Here is a 21282-nt window from a genome sequence, read left to right as displayed (position 1 = left end):
CAGGACGCCCGTGAAGTTCGGTGGGTGAAGCGGTGGTGCGGGTCTCCCGGCGTCCTCGGCGCGGGGGGCGGCTGCCCGCCCCTCCCGCCGTGCTGGCGCTCGGAGCCCGGCGGGCGTGGGGCTCACCGGCGGCTGTGCCGGCACTGCTGCGGCTGGGAGCGCTGTCGGCAGCGGGTGTTCGGCAGTGGGTGGCATCGTGCCCCCTCTAATTAAGGAGGTTCAGAGCGTCCCGGTTTTTTTTCTGTGTTTCCCGACTTCTTAGGTGTTTGGATACATGATTTATTGTTGATGCTTTTGCCAGCCATAGTTAATGCTGAAACTTGTGCTCTTAAGTGGTAGTTGTAACTCACGCTGACAGCCGATGTACGAGTAACTGCAGCTCAGGTGGGACAACAGTCCTCGGTATGTGCTGTGCACATCTGTAGTTCAAGGGCAGTTCCCGGTAGGGTTGTGGGACCTACCAGCCCATTAGTGGTCGTTACGCTGAGTAGCCATCTCCAGGGATCAAAAAGTCTCGACAGTAACGATACAGATGAAAGGCCAAGAAGGGCTCCCGTGCCTAGGACAAGTCTTGCGTTATCTTTTTGAGTACAAGAGAAAAATCTGTGCAGGGCCTCTGGTATGGAACCTACGAACAACTTGGGAGAGCAGCTGTAGTGGCTGAAACAAACGAACATCTGTGCAGGACTGAAATACTGACAGTGGCTCTAAGTTTAGAGAAAGAGAATAGAAATCTTGCTAGTAAAATTCCCCTCATTGAGCAGAGGTTAGAGAGTACTTGAGCCAGAGAGATTTGTGTTTAGTCATTGCTGTGTTTTTTTCCTGTGGATTTGTGCAATTGCCTGTACAGTGCAAAGGAAGTTTCACCATGCTGGAAAAACCTTTTGGTGTACAAGAAACCTGATCCTTTGATTTTCTTGAAGTAGTTGTTCAAGACCACTGCTTTATTTCATTTGATGCTCTACTGTAGTTGTGGTGTAAGAAAGAGTGAGTAATCTTATTCTACTTATGCTTCCTGCACATCACCTATGGCTTTTGTGCAGCACAGTGTCATATCTTCTTGGTTACCACTTTTCCAAACCCTTACAGCAAAGACATTTGCACCTTTTATTTTCTCTTACTTTTTTTCCCCTTGTATCTTGAATTCTGTGTTGGTTTTCGGTTTTGTGTGTGTGTGTTTTTTCTTGTCATTTAGAAGGACCTGAACTGTATATCATTCAGAATGGAGAAGTGCTGTGGATTTACCATAGCAATATTCTCCTTCATTTTCTAGTCCTACTAATCCCTATAGCCTTTTTCTTTATTTGGAACACTGTTGATAACTGAAGGGGTATTTCTTAAATATGTTTACCAGAACTTATGGTTGCTTTTGTTTCCTAACAACTGACATAGAGACAAACATTCTGTAAATAAACCAGAGGTTTCCCCTGCTCCCTGACCTCTGTGTGCTTTATTTGGTCTGTGTTAGAATGGCTGTACTAATTTGTATTGTGAGTCCAGCCATGCTCACTGTTCTGTCTCCAGCACTACTCATAAACATGCTCAGCAAAGAGTAAGAATAGGACAAACATAAATAATATTTCATCTAAGTGTTCTCTTAGATGTCAGCTCTTTTCAGCTCGGGAGGTTTTGAGCCTGATACAGCATAGGCACGTGGCTGTACGTTCAGAGTCTGCTCCACACATAGAAAACCCTGTGTCTTGGCACATCAAACTGCATGTGCTAATTAAACCTGAAACCAGTTCTTTGATTTCTGGTTAGTGTATGTGAACTGAGTACTCAGAGGTACCTCACCCAACTGAGGTCTTGCACAACAAGAATTTGAGAACCATCTGTCCTGTCTTCCCATGTGGTTCTTATATTTTGCTTTTGTAGGTACATAATATATTAGAATCATAGGATAATTCAGATTGGATGGGATCTCAGAAGGTTTCTAGTTCAACCTCCAGCTCAAAGCAGGGTCAACTCCAAGGTCAGAGGAAGCTGCTCAGGGCTTTATCCAGTCTGGTTTTGAAAACACCCAAGAATGATGACTATGCAACCTCCTTTGACAAGCTGTTCCAATGCTTTCCATTATATCCCCTGGTGAAGTGAGCAGAGGTTTTTGTGCCAAAATCAAGTAGGAGAACCATAAGTTTTGAAGTGGTGGCCAAGCTTTACTAAGTAGAATACCAAGACTTTGTCCCCTCTGTCACAGCATCAAGCATATCTAGTCTAGGCTCATTATAAGCCACTATGATTTTTTAATTCTTATTTTTCATTTCTTTTTTTATAATCAGTTCTCTCCATGGGAGAACTTCGCTCTTTCACTTCAGTTTTATTTAAGCCCATGAGATCACTTCCCTCTTTGGCTGTAGATTCTTGTGGACTTAACTAGGCAAACTGAATGGATCTTGAGCATTTCGGTGAATCACCAACATAATTTTATTGTATACCTTAAACAATTTTTTTGCCTGCTTATGTGAGGGGAGAACCTAAGCTCCTGGGACCTCTTAGTTTTTGTTGGAGTTTTTTTGTCAGTGTTAATAGAAAGCAGATGTGAATGTTTTCAAGCATGTGTGTTTCTTAATTCTCAACATATTAATGAGTTTGAAGAAAGATCATCAGTGTCTACTTCTAAGGGTAGCAGATATACAGACTCAGAGTAGCCCTCATTAAATAGTTTTTCCCAGACTGAATTATTGTGCAAGTATGCTCACTTACTGATAAGCTTCCTGTATGAGCGGAGAAGTGGATCATCATGAAGTACTTCTAGTGGTCCAGGGCTGCAGAGTAATTTAAAATAAGTATTTTACTAGTCTATTTCAAATACTATAGATTAAGATGCTGTTTCTGGGGTACCCTTGCCTATATTCTGATACCAAGGGTCTTTTTTTATCTTATGTACCTTTATTTCCAGTACAGGCCCTTTGCATCTCAAAGATCTTCATGAATTCTTCAAGGTTTGTATGACTGAAGTTGGCTTCAGCCATCAGCTTCGCTAAGGAGGATTCAGACTATCTATTTTTGGAGCTTTGGCACTGAAACAGACTGTATCCTGTTCCTAGTAGCTTGTTCAGTTTTTGTTAGCACTATTATCCAGCTCTTAGCCTGCCTCTTTGTGGAGTCACTTACTGTTCAGGAAGCCTATTTCTGAGACAGAGGGATTCTGTTCATTGTATGCTAGTTTTTGCTATATCAAGGCTCACAAAGCGCTGTGACTCTGCAAATGATCAAGGCACAAAGCTTGTTTCCAGGAATCCATGGTGTTTCTTAACAGCATGCTAATGAACCCCCAGACTTCTGTGTCTGCTTTTGGCACACATCTTCAGTACTTGTAGGATTACATCACTACTTTGTCTTTCAAGTAGTGTCCATAATATGCCCTGGAGGATCAGAAGTTTTTGTTAACCTTGTTCCTATAAAAGTAAGTTGGTATCATGGCTAAACTGACTGCTCTTAAGCCTTCCCCACTTGCCCTTTTGACAGAAGCAATAAGGGCAAGAGTCTATAGGTGGATTGAATTCAAAGATTTGCACAAGCAAACTTGCTTTTGGACCTCTCTTCTCTGAAAGCAAAAAAGCAGAAGTCTTGGATAAAGACCCTCCCAAGGCCCATGCAGTTTTCCAGTGGGTGAACTGCGTGCTTTTGAGCGAGAAAGCTTCTATTTCAAAAATAAGTTTTCATTCTGAACTCTCCAGATTTGTGCTGTGCTGGGGCATACTGCTTTGAGCTTAGATCTTTGGAGAGTGCCTCTGTTTGTGTCTCCCTGGGAACTGTGTTTAAACAACCCAACGGTTCCCTGAGAATTAAAATGTCATGGAAAAGTTTTGTCGGCCTGTCTCAACAACTTCAGGACCTGTAGATCAGCATCAATCAAACTTGAAATAGTTCAGATAACAGATATTTCTGTAGTTTGGAGAAAATGTCTAGGCTTTACTAACACAAAACCCTGTGGTGCTTGCCCTCGAGCCTCTGATTAATAGTCGCCAGTCCAGTTTGCCAGGTTTTGTGCTTTTATATGCCTCAAAGCCTCTCTTAGAGTTTATTTAATCAAACTCTATGTTTCTTAAATTTAAAATCTTGGACACAGTATCTTTTTCTTGGAAGTCTTCCATGAAGAAAATACTTGCAAATCAAACAGCTCTCTGGAAAATCTGCCTATCTAATCCACCTCTTCTAGCCCCCTTTCATAAGAAATTGTTACCTGGAACACAGTCTGCATACTTCACTAAATTTAACCTCTTAGCTTACTGTGGCAATAAGGTAGCACTCTTGCGGCAAAGGTGTAACATGCTTTATCTTTGTCTCTTGGATTTTCCTGGTTTGTCAAATCAAACAAATTACTCCCTTGATAGCAGAGTTGTCTACAAGACTTTTGTTTTGTGGGAGTTTATGAACAGTACTGTGAGGTGATTCAGACTAGAGGTAAACATGCCTCTTCACGCCAGGGGGTAGTCAGGCCTTCCAGAAGCTAGGGAGGAATGACGCATGCAGAGACTCTTCCATACCTCTTTTTTGTGCTACACTGCTTGCTAGTTGAAGCAGCATAGTACTAAACAAGATCTATTTATTTGTGCTGTTGAATCTTACTACTCTACATGTGGCCTCAGCCTGCCAAACTTCCTATCCCAAAACCCATGCAATGATACCCAAATGTCTCAGTAGAATTGCTAATAGACTTGGTGACCAGGGTAGCTATGAGATAGAGGTGGAGTTTGGGAGTGGGTTAAATATAAAAAATAAAACTTTACTAAAGGACCACACCCTGATTCCTTGCCAGAGGTTACAGTCACTGTGCTGCCTCTTAATGTTTTGTCTTGAAGCTGGATGGTTATACACAGGCTTACAGAATTTTCAGTGTTAATTGTGTCAGTTATTGATAGTGACTAGTCATGCAGTTGGAAGCGTGTGACCAAACTTTTCAAGAAGGTTCTTCAGTAACAAGCTGCTTTTTTCCCCTATTATATGTAGTTACTACATAAAGTGATCAAGTACTATGTTAAATAGATCTGACTTTTCTTATTCTGTTGCTAATAAAACTCCTTTTTAATTCTAGATTTGGATATCAAAACATCAGGGACTGGCTGCGTGAAGATTCAGAAAATAGAATGTGATAACTGCAAAATAGAAACAGAGAAGGGGACTAGTGTCTTGCAGTCAATAAAGGTACAAAGAAACACCCCCACCCCCTCCATCAGTGTTTTAAAAGGGATTGCGTGGTGGAATATAGTATAAAAACTTAAATTCCAGTTCTAGAGATAAGTATTCTGATATTTCTAAGTGTACTCTGTGTGTAACACCTCGCCTTTATTACACACAATAACAACACAGTCAATAACACTGAGTCAGAAGTCCACGTACCTTTGATAGCCAAAGCCAGCAGAAATGGTGACAGACAATAAGCCTGATACCTGCCTTCCTTGGCCCTCAGAAAAAGACAGACTGGGATTTCCTATCTAGTAGGTTAATAGTTACGCTTGCTTGGTTGGGACTTTGCAGTGTGCTGCTTCTAGTTTTTTTTGCCTGCATTTTTCATAATTCTGATATATCAGTGCTGTTGGCAAACTCTTTAGGTTAATTTTCATCAGAAGTTACACATTACATGTCCAAAATACCCAACTGAAATGTATCTGATAAATATGGTATGTATCATGATCATGACCTTGTTTTTCAATCTTAAGTTTTCAATCTCAAGTTTGCGGACACAGACATTTGTAGAAATAATTGACTTATATCTGACTTAGGTGCTGTTTGGAATCAATTTCACTTGAATAACTGAGATTGTATCTGCAGGAATTGGTATACATTTTTAAAGGAATTACCCTGTTTGAAAAGCCCAAGTTTAAGTATTTGAGATATGAAAAATCTGTCAACATTTTTCTTTGCCATGGTAAGAGGTGATTTTATAGCACACATATGGGAAACTGAACTTAAGGGGAAATTTAATATGCAGTAGAGAGGTTTCCTCCATATTTAATGAACTACAGACAGCTTTTATCTTCCAGATTCTGTGTAATTGACCATATTACTCTTAAAAATGTAACTAAAATCTAAAAAAAAAAATTCATCGTACTATATGTTACTGCTGTCTAAAGTTTTGGCTAAAAATGACCTTGTATAATAATAACAGCAAACAGCAGTACATGCAAAACTACACAGTATGAAATAACAAGGTAGTTTTGACCAGCAATAGTGACAGTAATCACAGCATGCTCTCACAATTGTCAAGAATTTTTTGTGACTTTGTGGAAAAAGATGATTTTGAGGAAAGATAACTAACATTTTCTGGGCATCTTATATACAGTCTGAGATGCGAAAAATGTTTAATTTTAAAAATTAAAAAGTCAGTTCTACTTTCCTTGAGACTTCAAGTGGCAATGAAACAATACCCTCTAATGAACTGAAAAGAAGGCTGAAAAGTCAGCAGTTTGGGGCTTCTAAGACCAGATTTTCTACAGCCTTATAATTCAGAGGAGCTTGATGGTGGTTTTTTGCTTGATTGACAAAAATGTCAGTAAAAACTACAAGTGTAAAAGGTGATCTGCCCCCTGTGCATGAGCCTCAACATGTCCTCTACAGTGGTGGCCACAAGAAGCTGCTTTGCTCCCGTACACCTGAGATGAGAGGAATGGGCCTAGTCCCAGAAGGCATTTAAAATGTAAACACTCAAGAAAGGACATCAGATTTCAACTGAAACTCTTGTTACAATAAAGTTTTTGGTAGCTTACAAGGCTTTGGGGTTTTTCTAACCAAAATAATGATCTGAAGTATTCTTTTGGGTTGTGAGGGAAGATTGGTTGTCTTTGCTGGTTACTATGACAGCTTGAACATACAGTACTCTAGAGAGGATGTGTGACCACTCTTGGTTTTAACTCTGACATAGTGGGACGAAGGTTTTGAATTAAAATTACTGACCATGTAGGTGTTTGCAAGAGCCAACAGTTGTCCAATTACCTATCACTTAGTTGTACAGTCAGTGTTTAGTCTAATGTTGTTTTTAAGAAGTACTGTAGTTCTAGTAAGGCAACTGTAACTCAATTTTGCTAATATAGGTTCAGGACTTATACTCTGTATTAGCAGAAAAGCAGAATTGTTAACCTTTTGGGTTCAAAGCTACTGAAAATCTGATAGACCAGATTCTGTAGTGTAACACAAAAGCCAATTCTCCTTTAGGGAATGTGCTTTACTGAGGAAACTGTAGTGATACTGCCCTCCCCTGGATGGATTAAAGAGCTGGTTAATGTTGCTTCTCTGTCATGCTGTCCACAAACCTCATTGACTAGCAAATGCTAGTCATGCAGGGATTATTCAAGAGCACTAGCAAACAGCTTCACAACTGCTGCTTCTTTTAGATTGCCACAGACTGCAAGAAGTTGTTTGTATAATTTGTCATTCAAAAAAACTTGCCGATTTTTGGTAGACTGTATGGTGTCTTTACAGAAGACACAGAATTTGGCATTTACTTTCCTTAAGCGTGCATGCTAGTAATTGAACAGAGAAGATGAGTATTCTCTATGGGTGTTTTTAGTGGATTTCGACTGGTACTTTTGGTGTGGTAGGCATTATTCAGCCAGTGAGATTTGTGGAGGGTTGGTTTATTGAGATTTTTTTTGTTGTTGTTGGTATTGTTTTGTAATTGGCTAAAGAACAGTTCACTTGTATCCCTTCCAAGTCTCTAGGTCAGCTGATAGTAGCAGAATTCCAAAATACAGTTGTGACTTCTAGGAATATAAATTAATCCCAAATTCTTTATTGAGAAAGCAGTGTTGTTTCTTTTTAATTTTTTTCTCTGCTGTTTATTACAGTCCATCAGCGTAGCAGTGGCAGTGGGACCAAGGAGACCCTTTAATTCTGTCTCTTATGTTCCATGATTACTTCTGACTCCTTGACTGTGCCAGTGATAACAAGAATTTCCAGGTGTCTCATGCATAATCCGTGGAAGACCTGCTGTGCTTCCTCACCACACATCGTGTCTGAGCCTGATCTGTTAAAGTCCTGCACCACTGTCCTTCCTTTCTTTGAACTGAACATATTTTTCTGTTAGAAAATAATGTGTAGGTTGTAGTTTTATTTTACTTGAGTATTGGTGGCCATACTGGTAAGTCATTGCTATACATTAGTTCTTCTGATCTTTTAAGTCCCCATATTTTCCTCAAGTTATGTGTCTGGAGGATTTGCTCATTAACCATTATTCTGATAATGTGCCTAATGTAACTGCCTTAAAAGAACTGTGATGTCTGGCTGAATCATCAGATAATTAAGCTGAAGCATCTAATTTAGTTTTATTCCATTTACTGTATGCGGAGACGATCATCTATTATATTGAAATAGAAGCTTAACAGCCGAGTTCTTAGAACCTTTAAAAGATCTGAAGCACTACTGTAGTCTCAAGTTAGGGGCGTTTTACTTTACTGTGGGCAAGCTTCTTAAGTGGAGAGGAGAAAGCAAGACTCAGGTACACAAACATTAAGAAACACTGCTCTAGAGTTCTTAAAGTTCTTCATGTCTTATGGAACTCCATGAAATATCTGATTCTTGGTGTTTCATCAGAAATGTGTTGGAGCACTCTAAGTCCAGGTTTTCCGTGTTGGAAACCTGATTTCATATTTTTAAAAGTTTTTAATCTGATGAGACCTAGTTTAATGCAATTTATTACGGCTTATCCAAGCAGGTGTTTAATAATGTAAATATCTTGAGTATTTCTGATATTCTTGATGGTGAAATTTAGTGGATGGTGTCCTGAATTAAATATCATCTACAGGAATAATATTTTTTTCAAGATAAATGGATAAATCTGAAAATGAAGGTGATGGTGTGGGAAGAGAAAATATACGGGTATGAAAAAAAGGCAAGTTTATCCATCATTAAGTATAAAAAATACTGAATATTTTTTTAATTATATGTTATTCCAGCATTCATGCTAGTGAACTTAAGCAAAACAGCTTTACTGCTGAGAACTGTAAAGTCAGGTTTGTTGAAGTTAATGGTTTATGAATACAGTTAGATTATTTAAATCTGACTTTTAAATTTTTCTTTTTTTTCCTTCCCCCTTCTTACAGATACTTGGGTTTTACTCTTAAGACTTGTTTGGGATTTTCATGGGGTTTTTGTTACTTTTTTTTTTGTCTTTGAAATTAGTTTTGTAATTTGTGGTAGATCTTTTATTTTAATATAATTTAGCTACGTGTCCTTTCTTGTGTGTATTTCTGTATTTTTTTCTTGTCAGTTGTATGCAGCAACTGAACGCTATGAGGGCTATGGCATTTCTTGAAACCTGGTTTCTTTGTGAAAAACTTGAGACTAATGCAGATGTATGCAAAATACCTAATTTGAATGAGAATCTGGTTGGAGTGAAACATGGTAGAATCTAGTTCTACTTGCAGACCTAAGGTTTGCACTGGGATGCATACATAGTTTACAGCTGTACATACTACTACCAAGCAAAAGTAGCTCCCTGGTCTGTTTGTATGAATAATTATCCTACAGAGTTCTATAACACTGTAGGTTTCAGGTCATTGGAAGGCTCCAGTTTGCAAGTTTGTTTCTCACTGCTAGCTCCTGTTTCTTACCTGCTGCAGCACTGGGTGTTTGCATACATTGGTTTCTGGAAGGAGTATAAATGAAATACAAAATTCTGTCTTTCTTCCCCTGCTGCTTATTGTAATATATACTGAATGAATGTTTTGCTAGTTGCAAAAAAAACCAAAAAACCCCCACCTGTATTGAGAGTAAAGGGTTCCTCAGCATCTTTCTTTTCCTCTTGTGTTTCTGATTACAAAGAAAGGTAACTTGTTTTGAGTTTGACTCCACTAGAAATAAACAGCACATGTGGCAATCACTTGAAGAAATCTTCACAGTAAAATGGAAGTTTTTGATCCAAGATGATTATTGGGGTACAGCTTGAAAAACAAGGTAACTTGTTTTCTAATTACAATTATCCTAACCATATGTTTTTTAAACTTTTTTCAGAGCCATAAAATTGATATACGAACAAATGGTGGCAAAGTAATTGGTCTTGGAACACTTTATGGAAATACAGATATTCGTGCAACAGAGAAGGGTGTAAGTAAGAAGTAAAACTCTCTACAATGGCTTTTTCAGCTTGTCTGTTGCAAAATGACTGAATTTTGAAGAGTGTGCAGAGGGATATTTAATGACCCTCACTGGTAGATTGATTTCACTGTTATCTTACATTTGTTGGTTTAATTATACTGTCTTATGCTTGATTTAGATTAGTAAATGGGCATCACAGAAAGAGCAGTAATAAGCATGTGATCATTCCATCAGCACAGAGGCTGTGCTAGCTGATACAACTCATCAGCTTTAATTATGCAGACCCTCAATGCTCTTAAACTTTTTACTTGGCTGATATCTCGGAACCTGGATTCTGCAGTAAGCCTGTGAGTTTATTTTAGTGTCTCATGAATAGTGGCTTGATATCTATACATGCTGTACACTTCTGGCATTATATAGTTGTAAGAATGGAAGAGTAGAAGGTTTTGTATATTTCTTTGCAGCAGAGGAAATAGTCACATGTAATTTTGTTATGAGGTGCAGTAAGAAGAATCATGAACAGCAAAAGTTTCGTAGAGAAGTAGCTTGGGTTTTTTTTCAGCAGATGGCAGTATGAGACAAACCTCATACTAGTCTAATCTGTTTTTGTTTCTTGCTGTAAGTAGTCATTTCTCCATTATTTAAAATAATGTAGAAGTAGGCTCCCTTACATAATACTACAGTTCTCACACCCAGTCTGGTTTTAGGTTCAACTTGAATGTTTAGGCATCATAGTTTCTGTGCAACTGGATTCATTACACCTGAAGCTTTGCTATATTGAACTTGTGGAGCCAAGCCAAGTCTGGAAGTAGCTTAAATAAATGCAGTACTCTGTCAGAATCAATAGGTATCCTTAAAACTAGCGGCATGGGGAAGAACGGGAAAGAGTGCAGGTAGCTCTCCCTAGCCAAGGATAGAATTGAGACCAAGTTATTAAGTTCTAGGAGTCAGAAATCACTTCTGTGAAGTGTCATTCATCACTGTTATACACCTTGTAGATTGGCTTCTGAGATCATGTGTTCTCTTACCTAGTCAGCTGTGATCTGTTCTTAAAGTCCTGCTCTAAACTAAGCAAGTTGTCATTGAATTTTTCCAAAACTGTCAACATTAAATTACCTGCATTTTTTTTGTAGTGTATGCTAGCTTGACTTTTATGTACAAAAGTGCCCAGAGGCGTTGCATCTGTACTGTTGTTGAGGGTTGTTTAGTCTGGAGAAAAGGAGACTCAGGAGAGACTTCACCAGTCTCTACAACTACCTGAAAGGAGGTTGTAGCAAGGTGAGTGGTGTCAGTCTCTTTTTCCCAAGTACCAAGTGACAGCACAAGAGTAAAAGGCTTCAAATTGTGCCAGGGGATGTTTAGATTGGATATTAGGACAAATTTTTTCACTGAAAGGGTTGTCAAGCATGGGAACAGGGAAGCGGTTGAGTCACCTCCTCTGGAGGTATTTAAGAGACACATAGACACGGCACTTAGGGACATGGTTTAGTGATGGACTTGATAGTGCTAGGTTTATGGTTGGACTCGATCTTAAAGGTCTTTTCTACAATTGATATTTCCTCATGAACGTTATTTCATCCCAGTAAGACCTCCCAGCATAAAACAGAGGGGGTAAGGTCTGACTGTGACATGCTCCACTGATGCCACAGTTGGACTCATCAGTGCTAATTAATCAGCAGTTCCCTTGGGACTATTACTAGTTAGTGGAGTTGAGATCCATCCTAAGCCAAGAGCAGCCACAGGGGGTGGAATACCACAGAGGTAGTTTACAGCTTTCTTGATGTGGCATCCATCTTCCTGCAGAGGGCTTCTGTTGGAAGCATTTGGAAACTGGGTTCCTTGTTTTCTACCAGTGAGCAAGATGGACTGCAGTCTAAGCAGTGCTTTGACTGCTTGAGGTTCATGCTGTTCACAACATACTAGTGTAGTGGTGGTGTTTAGAGTTGTACTGCTTAGTCATTTTGTTTGTCCCAGACTAGTTTGTTACAGACCATGGAGTTAACTTCAAATAGAATCTTGCTGATGTTGAAAAAAACAAGTGGAAAAATAATTAGCTCTGTATCTATGTGAAAATACAGTTATGAAAATGAGAAATGTAATTGTGTTGAGTCTTTAAGTGCTGTTTAAAAATATAACTTTTTTCAGACATACTGCCCTGAAGCAATAAAACAAACTCCACTGAGATGACATTGAAGTGCATCTTTTGTGATCATAAATATTTATGTAGTCTGTAATATTGCTAGAAGTCACAGTTGTAAAGCTGTAGTAACTTGAGTGAAATGAGTAGTTTTAACAGGAATTTAAAGCTATGGAACACTTTTGGCTTATGTTATTGAACTTCTCATTAACAAACTTTGCGTACTTAGCAAGGACAGTGTGAGATTTCTTTTCTCAATTGGCCACTTCTGTTAATAATCAGTCAGTCTCACATCTCCAGTGTGTGTTTGTATGAGATGTTTCTTCCATCAGTTGTAGTCATCATTATGTAATTATGGCTCTGTCAGCATTTCCAGCCCCCTCCTGGAGGTGGGGAGGGAAAGGATGTGGTAAAAGACACTAAACACTTGAGAAACACAGAATATTTTTAAGGGGGGAAAAATGAAGAAGACAGAAGACACTAGTAAGATGGTTGAGCAGCTCAAAAAGGAAGGCCAAAAAGAGGAATACTTGGGGAAGTTGTTTGTTGTACTTAAACATAGCAAGATGTTAGTTTTCATACAGAAAATGTGTTCAGGTGCAAAAACATTCATAGTCTGATTTATGAAGATAGAATGACACATTTTCTTTAAAGGGTAAGAAACTGATGGAACTTGAGCCAGTGGTCAGTCTTAGTAACTGCAACTCCCAAGGCTGTACTCTCAAGGGAAGGAATTTTTCCAGAAAACCTGATGGTTCAATGGACAAAAGTAATCAAATATGTTTGCCTGGGGAGTCATTAGCTAATCTGTGCCACGGGGACTTTCCCGTAGCACTTATTTAGCAAAGCCAAACATCTATGGTCTGCCAAAAATTCATAAAAGTTAAAGAATTTGGGATTGAAAACATATTTAGTCTCAGTAGAAAGCAATCCTTTCTTTTATTTTCCCTATCTAGAATACTTTTTTAGTCTTATACTTGACCATTGGTTTACTCTGAAACAAATGTTCATTGTGTTGGTAGGTTTTGTGTTGTGGTTTGTTTTTTTTTTTACAGTAACTAGCTGACTCAGTGCTTCATTGTCATGTGCTGAGACAACTCTTTTTTTATTGCTGTGCATTTAAGAAAGGTAGTTGAGGCTGGTAAATAAGATAAGTTGGTATATGAGCTTGTTTATTATAAAGCACTTCATAATATGTAAATAAGATAAATATCTAAATAGAGTCGAAACTTACCTACCATAGTAACAGATGTACCTTTTAGAGCTTTCATTTTCCCATCCAGGAATGCCAGAAGGCAGACAATTTGCACCCAAACTCTGCAGGCTTTTTTAATTTTATTCCCCCTCCCCTTAAAGTGTGCCTCACTCTATTTTCATTGGGTTGATAGCAATCATGGCCCTCCTAAAACTTGAAATGTTCACTGCAAGTCATTTAACTCCTCTTCAGTACAGGTTTAGATCATAGAACCTAAAATAACAGTGGCTTTTCTTTTACTCACTGATTTGGCCATGTACCACAGCCGATTTGCACTTTGCTATCCTGGGTGAAGGAGTAGTGGAGTACTCTGCTTAAAAACAGCAGAGCACTCCATTCTTAAGACAGATGTAATGTAAACTTACGTTTGTTAAGGTCTCTGCTTGTTAGAGTTTTGTTAGAAGTATTGAAAGATTGAAAGGCTGAATTGGTCTCACTTTCAGTAGTGACAAATTACGCCTTAATATCACTGGGTTTGTTTACTATTGATGCTTAGGTGCTGTAGCACAGTTCTAAGCAGCATCACCTTCAGGCATTGTAGATACTGACTGTCATGTATCTCTAATTTTAGCACAGCACTTTGATCACCAGATTTTCTTAAATGTTAATGTATCTTGTTACATTCTTGGAGACCTACTTTGTATGTCAGAAGTCTTAAAGGCAATAGTCTGTTCTGCAGCCTTATGATTTAAGGTGTAAAGACGGCATAAAGCTCAGTAGGTATGGATTTGTAAGATCACAGTATAATTTGGCTGTCGTATAGTCCATACTAAGCCAGCCTCTTTAGCTCACTATTTGGGACACAATACAGCATAGAGTTTGTGCAAAACTGGTTGTTGTTTGTCAGAATACCTCTTACTTCATCCATAGCTTTTGTTATATAATATAACACCAGAAGGGTCAGACTTTTGTTTTCTGTTTTCTCCACAAGACAACAATGCTAAATGACAAAGTGGGTTTAGAGATAATTCAACATAAGGCACAGTTTGATCTAGACGGCCATATATAATGCCATGTAATGAATGGAGATTTTGTGCCATTCCCTTAAAGTCTGTGTAAGTAAAATAAACCCAAATTGAGTGGGGGTTAAATATGAATTATTGCATGATTACATCATAAATCAAGTTTAACTGAGGAATATAGAATTAAATGCATGTGGTAGTTGCACAAGCATGTGATCTGTTTTGTTCAGGTCGGTGTAGGTTGTCTCACGTGACTGGTGATTTGTACATAAATATCATCTATCACCTTTTGTTCCCCAAATCTATTCACAGTGCAACTTGTTAAATCTTTCTCTCAGTTTCTACTGAAAAGAAGTAGAAATGGAGATCTTATCCCTCCTGTTTCAAGGATTTGTGTAGCTTGAAGTTTCAGTCCAAGAATAGGGGCCTGATTAACTGAGGAAATATGAACAATTACACTGAGACAAAAAGAAGCTGTGGCTTTTTTCCAAACCTTTACTAAAGCTGTATCTACAAAGTGAGCCAGTTAAAAAAATAAATAGTTCTATGTAATAGTTTCAGTATGTGGTGGCAGAGCACCGATGACCAACGTTTTTAAGTGTCATAATGCTGGATGAATGTTAATTTGTCATAATTAAAAATGATCTTTTACTTTTCAAAATTAAGTTTGGGGTTTTTTTTAAATAAATCAAGATTTTCTTTCATTTGTTTATGACTATTTGGGTTCTTCACCTTTATGATAAATGTAATAATTTATAGGCATGTTGTAAAGAATTATTAACTTGTTGGTCAGAACTCTTGGATGAAAAGGTTTTTTTCTCCCTGTGTTGTGTAGCTTTTAACCAAGAGCTTGATTCCCTTTGCTCTGCACCAACAACTGCTTTCCATTTGTTTTGCCTCTTAAAACTGTTGCTTCCCTCTGCTTTTTCCAACTGTGATGACAAGTTTTCCATTATGTTTATTTAAGTTTATTTCTCTTAGAGTGTGAATATAGAGAAGCTGCAGGGGACATCCATCAACATATCTACTGAAGATGGGCTGCTGAAAACGAAGTATCTCTATGCAGAATCATCCTCTCTGTCTTCAGTAGGTGGTGATATTCTGCTGGGAAGCATTCATGGTAAGGAAATATTGTCACATCATTCGGAAAACAATGTCACAAACTTAGCTGCTTTGAAGGTATTAATAATGTGCACATTAATGAATGGGCTAATGATGTAGGTTATTACTAAATCATCTGTGCACAGTATATGAACAAAACAGTTCTGTATTTTAGAGATGGAGTTGATGAGAATTAACTTACCATACAGCATACTGTATTTTTAAAAACAATTTTATAAGCACACTTGTGAAATAGCAAAAAGTGTGTATTATAGGAAAGAAACATCACACATACTAAGGATGTCAAAATATTTTAAAATTCAGCAATGAAAATTATACTAATAGTAGTAAAGAGGCTTCTCTTCTCTCTCCCCATCCTTATTTTCTTCATAGAAGTAACTTACAGCATCTGCTATGTTAGAACTCGGTTATGTTTAGAAGCTTTTAGTAAAAATAGGCTCTGTGTGTGCTAGCACACTATACTAAGAGTGGGGACAGTTTCTGTTCTTTGGGGGAGAAAAAAGTCTCTAATCCACCCTTTAATGTCCTTCACCTAGAACTAAAATTGTCTTTTACATAAACAGTAGTCAAGGTTGAAATCTGGTATGGTTTTCTAGTTTAACAAAATTCTCACTAAATTCTGGCTGTTCTGTAATGTATTTGTGGTGATTTAACATTAAGTAAAACAAACTGAAGGATGTACAAAGAGTGAAAATTAGTCAAGTCAAGAGTTCCAGATTTCCAGCTATATGCCTTTTAAAAATCTTGCTGCAATTTCTTAGCAATTTTGTCTTGTCATCTTTCTTGAGAAATTACTCTTGTTTCTTCCTTAAAGGAGCAACTCCTTTGTTGATTTATAGTAACTTTAAGAATGCTTTCTAAAATTATTAGGTAAAGTTCACTTCAGCATGCATAGGCAGAAATAAGATTTTTTTTTTTCTTGTTGTTACTGGTACTTCTGTCTGATAAGCTGTTTTGCTTTAGGGTTGAGGTTTGCTTTTTTTCTAACTTCAAACCAGTATAATGATACTGTGGAGTAATCAGTTTGTGAGCATGTTCATGCCTCTGTGCACATCCAAAAGTTTGTGTTTTCTTTTTTTCTTGGTACAAAAATGAAATAACTGCTATAGTTAGTGACTTACTTCCTTAGTGATGCCTCACTGTTGTTTAGCTGAAAAACAATGTGAAAATGAATAGAATTGTATCCAAATTATACAGACATTTCTTGCATTATTTCAGGATTATTTTTGAGCTCTACTAAATAGGTCAGGAACACCTAACGTTATTTTAGGTGTATCTTAAACAATTGCGCATTAACATTTGCTTGGGAATTCTAGTCTATTTTTTCAGAAAAATGTTGTCTATAAAACATCATACTCCTCAATCCTGTTTTAATAAGAGAAAATACTTTTAAAGTATTTAAAAATATTATATTGCATATACATATATACATACAAAACCACATAGATATTAGTGGAAAAAACTATTATAGTTTTATGTTAGAAAAAACTTTCACTTCTAGTCTTTGCTCATGGGGCAGCTCAATTTTACTAGTAGTTTTGTTTGTAAACTCTTGAACGGATTGTTTGTTGGGCAGTTAAGCCCCTATTTTCATATAGCTCATAGTGTGCTGATACTAGAGTTGGCATAAAATCAGCATATCTGTGCACAATGCTGAGCTAGACTTCATAGCTTTTGCACCGAGAACTTTGAAGTCAGGGCAACACAAACTTTTCAAACCTTCCTGACACTCATTTTGTAGTTGAATCTTGGACTGTACAATTCCAATGCTGTCAGTGCCCAAGCTTTCGTAATTGCTATTTTTCATGCTTCATACTTTTATGGCAAAAGAATAATGCATTATTTTGAATAAATTGGTTTTGAGTCTTTTCATTGGCTTCTGTAACAGGCATTAGACAGATGGGTCAGTTGGGTGCTACTGAGGTCTCAAGTTAACACTTGAAAAACAAGACTGAGAAATGTGCTACTTTATCCAATGGGCAACAATGTTATCGTGGAACCTCTGTACAGAGGGGCATGTAGGAGAGAAAGGAAATCCCTCGTTGCAACTGTGCCAAAGTCTTGGGTTGAGTTGCATTAATTATTGATTTATTTTATTCACAAAATAGTTTAAGTTGGAAAGGAATTTGACATCTAGTCCAAACTAACGCATAAAGTGGGCTCAATTAGAGTGAACTTGCTCATGGCCTTGTCTGGTTCAGCTTTCAATATTCTCAAGGATGGAGATTGCATAACCTTTCTGGATGACTTGTTCCAGTCCCTAATTACCCTTCTGGTGGATAAAAAGCTTTCCTCTTTTGTGTTTTTTAATCATAGTTTCCATTATGGCAACTTGTAACTGTTATCCCTTCTTCTTGCTGCATCACCATGAGAAGAGTCTGTGTGTTTTCTATACCCTCCCATTAGGTAGTTGAAGATCACATCCAGATTCTTCCTCAGCCTTCTCCTTTTAAAGCAAAATAAACCCAACTTTATGAGTATCTGTAGTATGCTCTGGGCCCCTAATCTTCTCAATAGTGTTCTCTGGCCTCACTGCAGTACATCAGCATGTTTCTTGACTGGGAAGGCCAAAATTGGACCCAACAGTCCAAATGCAGTCTCACAAGAGGCCTTTACCTGCTGGCTATACTCAGTCATATAGCTCAGTATGCAGTTGACCTTCTTTAATGACTCATACTGAAGCTGGTGTCCATCAAGATGCCCAGGTTCTTACCTGCAAAGCTTTTTTGCAAACAGTCAGCACTCAATTTTTACTGCTTTACAGGGTTGATGAGACTCATATGCAGGGTTTTATATTTGCTTTTGACCTTTTCTTCTGTGATAGTCTAGTAACTACTTCATTATGTGATGGAATCACACTGGAAAACATGGTTATTGAAGTTATTTTATGTATTTACACTAAATAATATATAGGAAAAGGCGAATATATATAGCTGCTTTATCCTGTCAGTGGCCTGAATAAGACAAGTAGAAAATCTGCAATGTTTCAAAGGCAGTATGGTATAATACTTGAGCTTAGCATTCTATAATCTCTTCTGAAAAGAATCTGATATACCAAAGTATATTCCATAAATTTCTGCTAATGTTTCTGGATTTCACTGTATATAAATTGGAATTGTAGAAATGAATTTTGTTTTGTTCCTTTTTAGGCATGTCTTGTACTTTAGTCTGATGCACATTTAAAATACAAAGTCAAAGTGGTAAAAAGCTGCATTGTGGTTTATTTACTTTTTCTGTGCATCAAAATAACCCTGCCACCTTGTATGCCTTCAGAACAAATTGAAGGAATGGAAATAATAGTGTAAAGTGATGCCTTTGTTTATATCCCCAAAGCCATCTTTTGCCCCTGGTCCTATACTGATCCTGACTTGCAATACAGTAGTTTGAAGTCTTACAGTGTTTATGGAGAAGCAAAGCTTGTACATGATAGAAAAAAAACAAAAAGAGAAACACTAAGCTACCGTCATCAATATTCTGTAAAAACTGTTATATTGTAGCCTTTTTAGTACTGCACTGAAATGCTGAAGTCAGTTGGATGTAATAATCCAACTGGTAATTACCTCCAGTCAGGTCTTTCTCTTTGCCCTTAATGTGTCCAGAATATACTTGGCTAGCTTAAAAGTTATAAGTGAAGTGTTGGCCATCACTGAACAATTACATGACCAAAAGTACTCTTCTGTGCACTGCTTGTAGATGGTGCAGGTCACAACACGTCAGGACGTTCCTACCTGCTTTAAAAGCAACTTTTGTTCTAAGTAAATGTTTGAAGTGAATTTATCACATTAATATGTTTACATTATGCAACATTAGTCATATTTGCCATATAAGTTTGTGGTTAAATGGGATTTTGATTTCTACATGTTTAATATTTTTCAAGAACCTGCTTATCAAAAACAGAAAACAAGAAACAAACAGACCAGCAAGTCTCCACGTCCCAGGGTCTATATTCAGAGTATAACTTCAGCTCTGTGGGAGTTGGTAGCTAACAAAACCCTAGGCTTTTTTGTAGTTTGTACAAAAATAATACTAGTCATGATAAAATGGGTAAAAGGGTGGGATAATTATAGTGTGCCTTTTAAAAACAGCAAACAGCAAAGCCAAATATCTTTCAATTTCATTGAAATATGGTTTTGTTTCAACTCTGATTTTCAGAACCCCTAAGTATTTTGCACAGTATGTTCTTGAAATGATGAATTTAAGACTATTGATGATAGGCTACTTTTCTATCTTTCAGCCCACGGACCACTAAGAGCAACATTATGGGTAATATACAGTGGAATGCATTCTACCCTAATAGCTGTTTACTACTGTAGAATTACAGAAGTTTGGTGCAGAGCTTGATTTTTTGCAAATTCTAAAGGCCTCTTCCAAAAAATCTGAAAATTGTTGTATTACTAAACTGGAATTTCTGTGATGAATCTTATTTTTCAATCTATTGTCCTCCTGAGAGGATGAGGGTTGTGGTTTAGTTTTTTTAAGTGGTTTTGTGAGACAATTACACATGTGTAATCTACATGGAACTATGGAAGTTTCTACCAACTTTGGACTGTTAGTGTAGTAGTTATGATGTCCATCTGTCCATTCAGATTTCCTTGATGCCACAGATGAAGGGGAAGAGTATTTATTTTGAGATTTTAAGGTTAAAACACTAGTGCCTGTTCAAAGTAATGCAAGTTCAGTAGGATACCATTCTACTTCTATGCCTTACACATTCTTTTAGTTTGTTCTACATTTTGCTCAATACACTCAGGTCTCACTGAAGTAAATGAAGAGTATTGACAAGGAGTTGTCATGTACATAATAAGTCTAGAGGGAGCAAATAATGTTCAGTGAGTCCAGGAAGTAGTCTCTGAAGATAAAAAAATGCAGGGGTGGGAGGTAGATCATATATGTATATGAAAGAGGAAAACAGAAACTTTGTTAGTCATCCTATTAAATGGCTTAAATCATCCACGGTGCAGTTGCAGTCATCAGAGCAATTAAAAAAAAATAATAATCTCGTGCTTTAGCTTTGCAATGCCTCTCCCTCACATCCAGTCTGTGTCTTTAAGCTTTACTCAGTGTTTTTCTTGTCTGGAATTGCTTCATTGTTACCCACGTGTTAAGATTTGTAAAGCAATAATACCCAAGCAATATAACTGGTTTATCTATTTTGTTTCTATATGCAAATCAGATACACAACTGTAATGCCTTGTATAAAATCTCGTTACTTGAGCCTTTGTTACAATTTCAGAAACCAGTTAAATAATATGCTTTTAACATTTTCTTTTTCCCTTTTCCTACTAGGTAACACCAGCCTTCAGACCAAAACAGGGAGTATCACAGTAGGTAGGTTCTACCTCTTCTCTGAGATACCTCTTTCTCTTAATTTTTCTAAAAGCTAAATATTCACAGGGAAAGTAAAAGGGAGGTGATTCTTCACAGATGTTTCTGCCCTTGTTTCTTTTCATGAGTAGCACTGATAGCTGTGTAGCTGAAGTAGATCCTTTACAAACTTGACTGTCAGCCTTTTGCAGTTGGGCAAGGCACACTGTCTAGCTTTTGATACCACAGCACCTGCTGAGCTTTGTACAAGTTAGACTGACTCTAGGTGTTGTCTTTTAGGTTAAGATGGTATAAAACCACATGAGAAAAGACTAATCGTGCATCAAATACAATAATTTTGCTTTTAACCTAGTTCTGTTTACATTTGTTGTATCAATGATTAGCCATGTTTAATTTTTATATCAAAAAGCATTAGTCATTTGATGTATTATGTATCTGTCTCTTAT

The 21282-nt window shown here is 37.5% G+C and overlaps 1 protein-coding gene across 1 annotated transcript in view; it reads left to right on the top strand.

Moving 5' to 3' along the window:
• Window positions 1-21282, top strand: part of FAM185A (family with sequence similarity 185 member A) — a 44818-nt gene that overhangs the window by 983 nt on the left and 22553 nt on the right. The window contains exons 2-6 of the mRNA XM_026868011.1: window positions 4-20; window positions 5039-5148; window positions 9952-10044; window positions 15371-15509; window positions 20798-20839. Coding sequence (XP_026723812.1) covers window positions 4-20; window positions 5039-5148; window positions 9952-10044; window positions 15371-15509; window positions 20798-20839 — 401 coding nt within the window. The remainder of the gene's footprint in view (window positions 1-3; window positions 21-5038; window positions 5149-9951; window positions 10045-15370; window positions 15510-20797; window positions 20840-21282) is intronic.

Source organism: Athene cunicularia (assembly GCF_003259725.1).
Source record: "Athene cunicularia isolate RWA chromosome 1 unlocalized genomic scaffold, athCun1 chr1_part2, whole genome shotgun sequence".
Classification (NCBI taxonomy): Eukaryota; Metazoa; Chordata; class Aves; order Strigiformes; family Strigidae; genus Athene; species Athene cunicularia.
The sequence above is the reverse complement of the archived record's forward strand: the minus strand, read 5'-3'. Positions and strand labels throughout refer to the sequence as shown.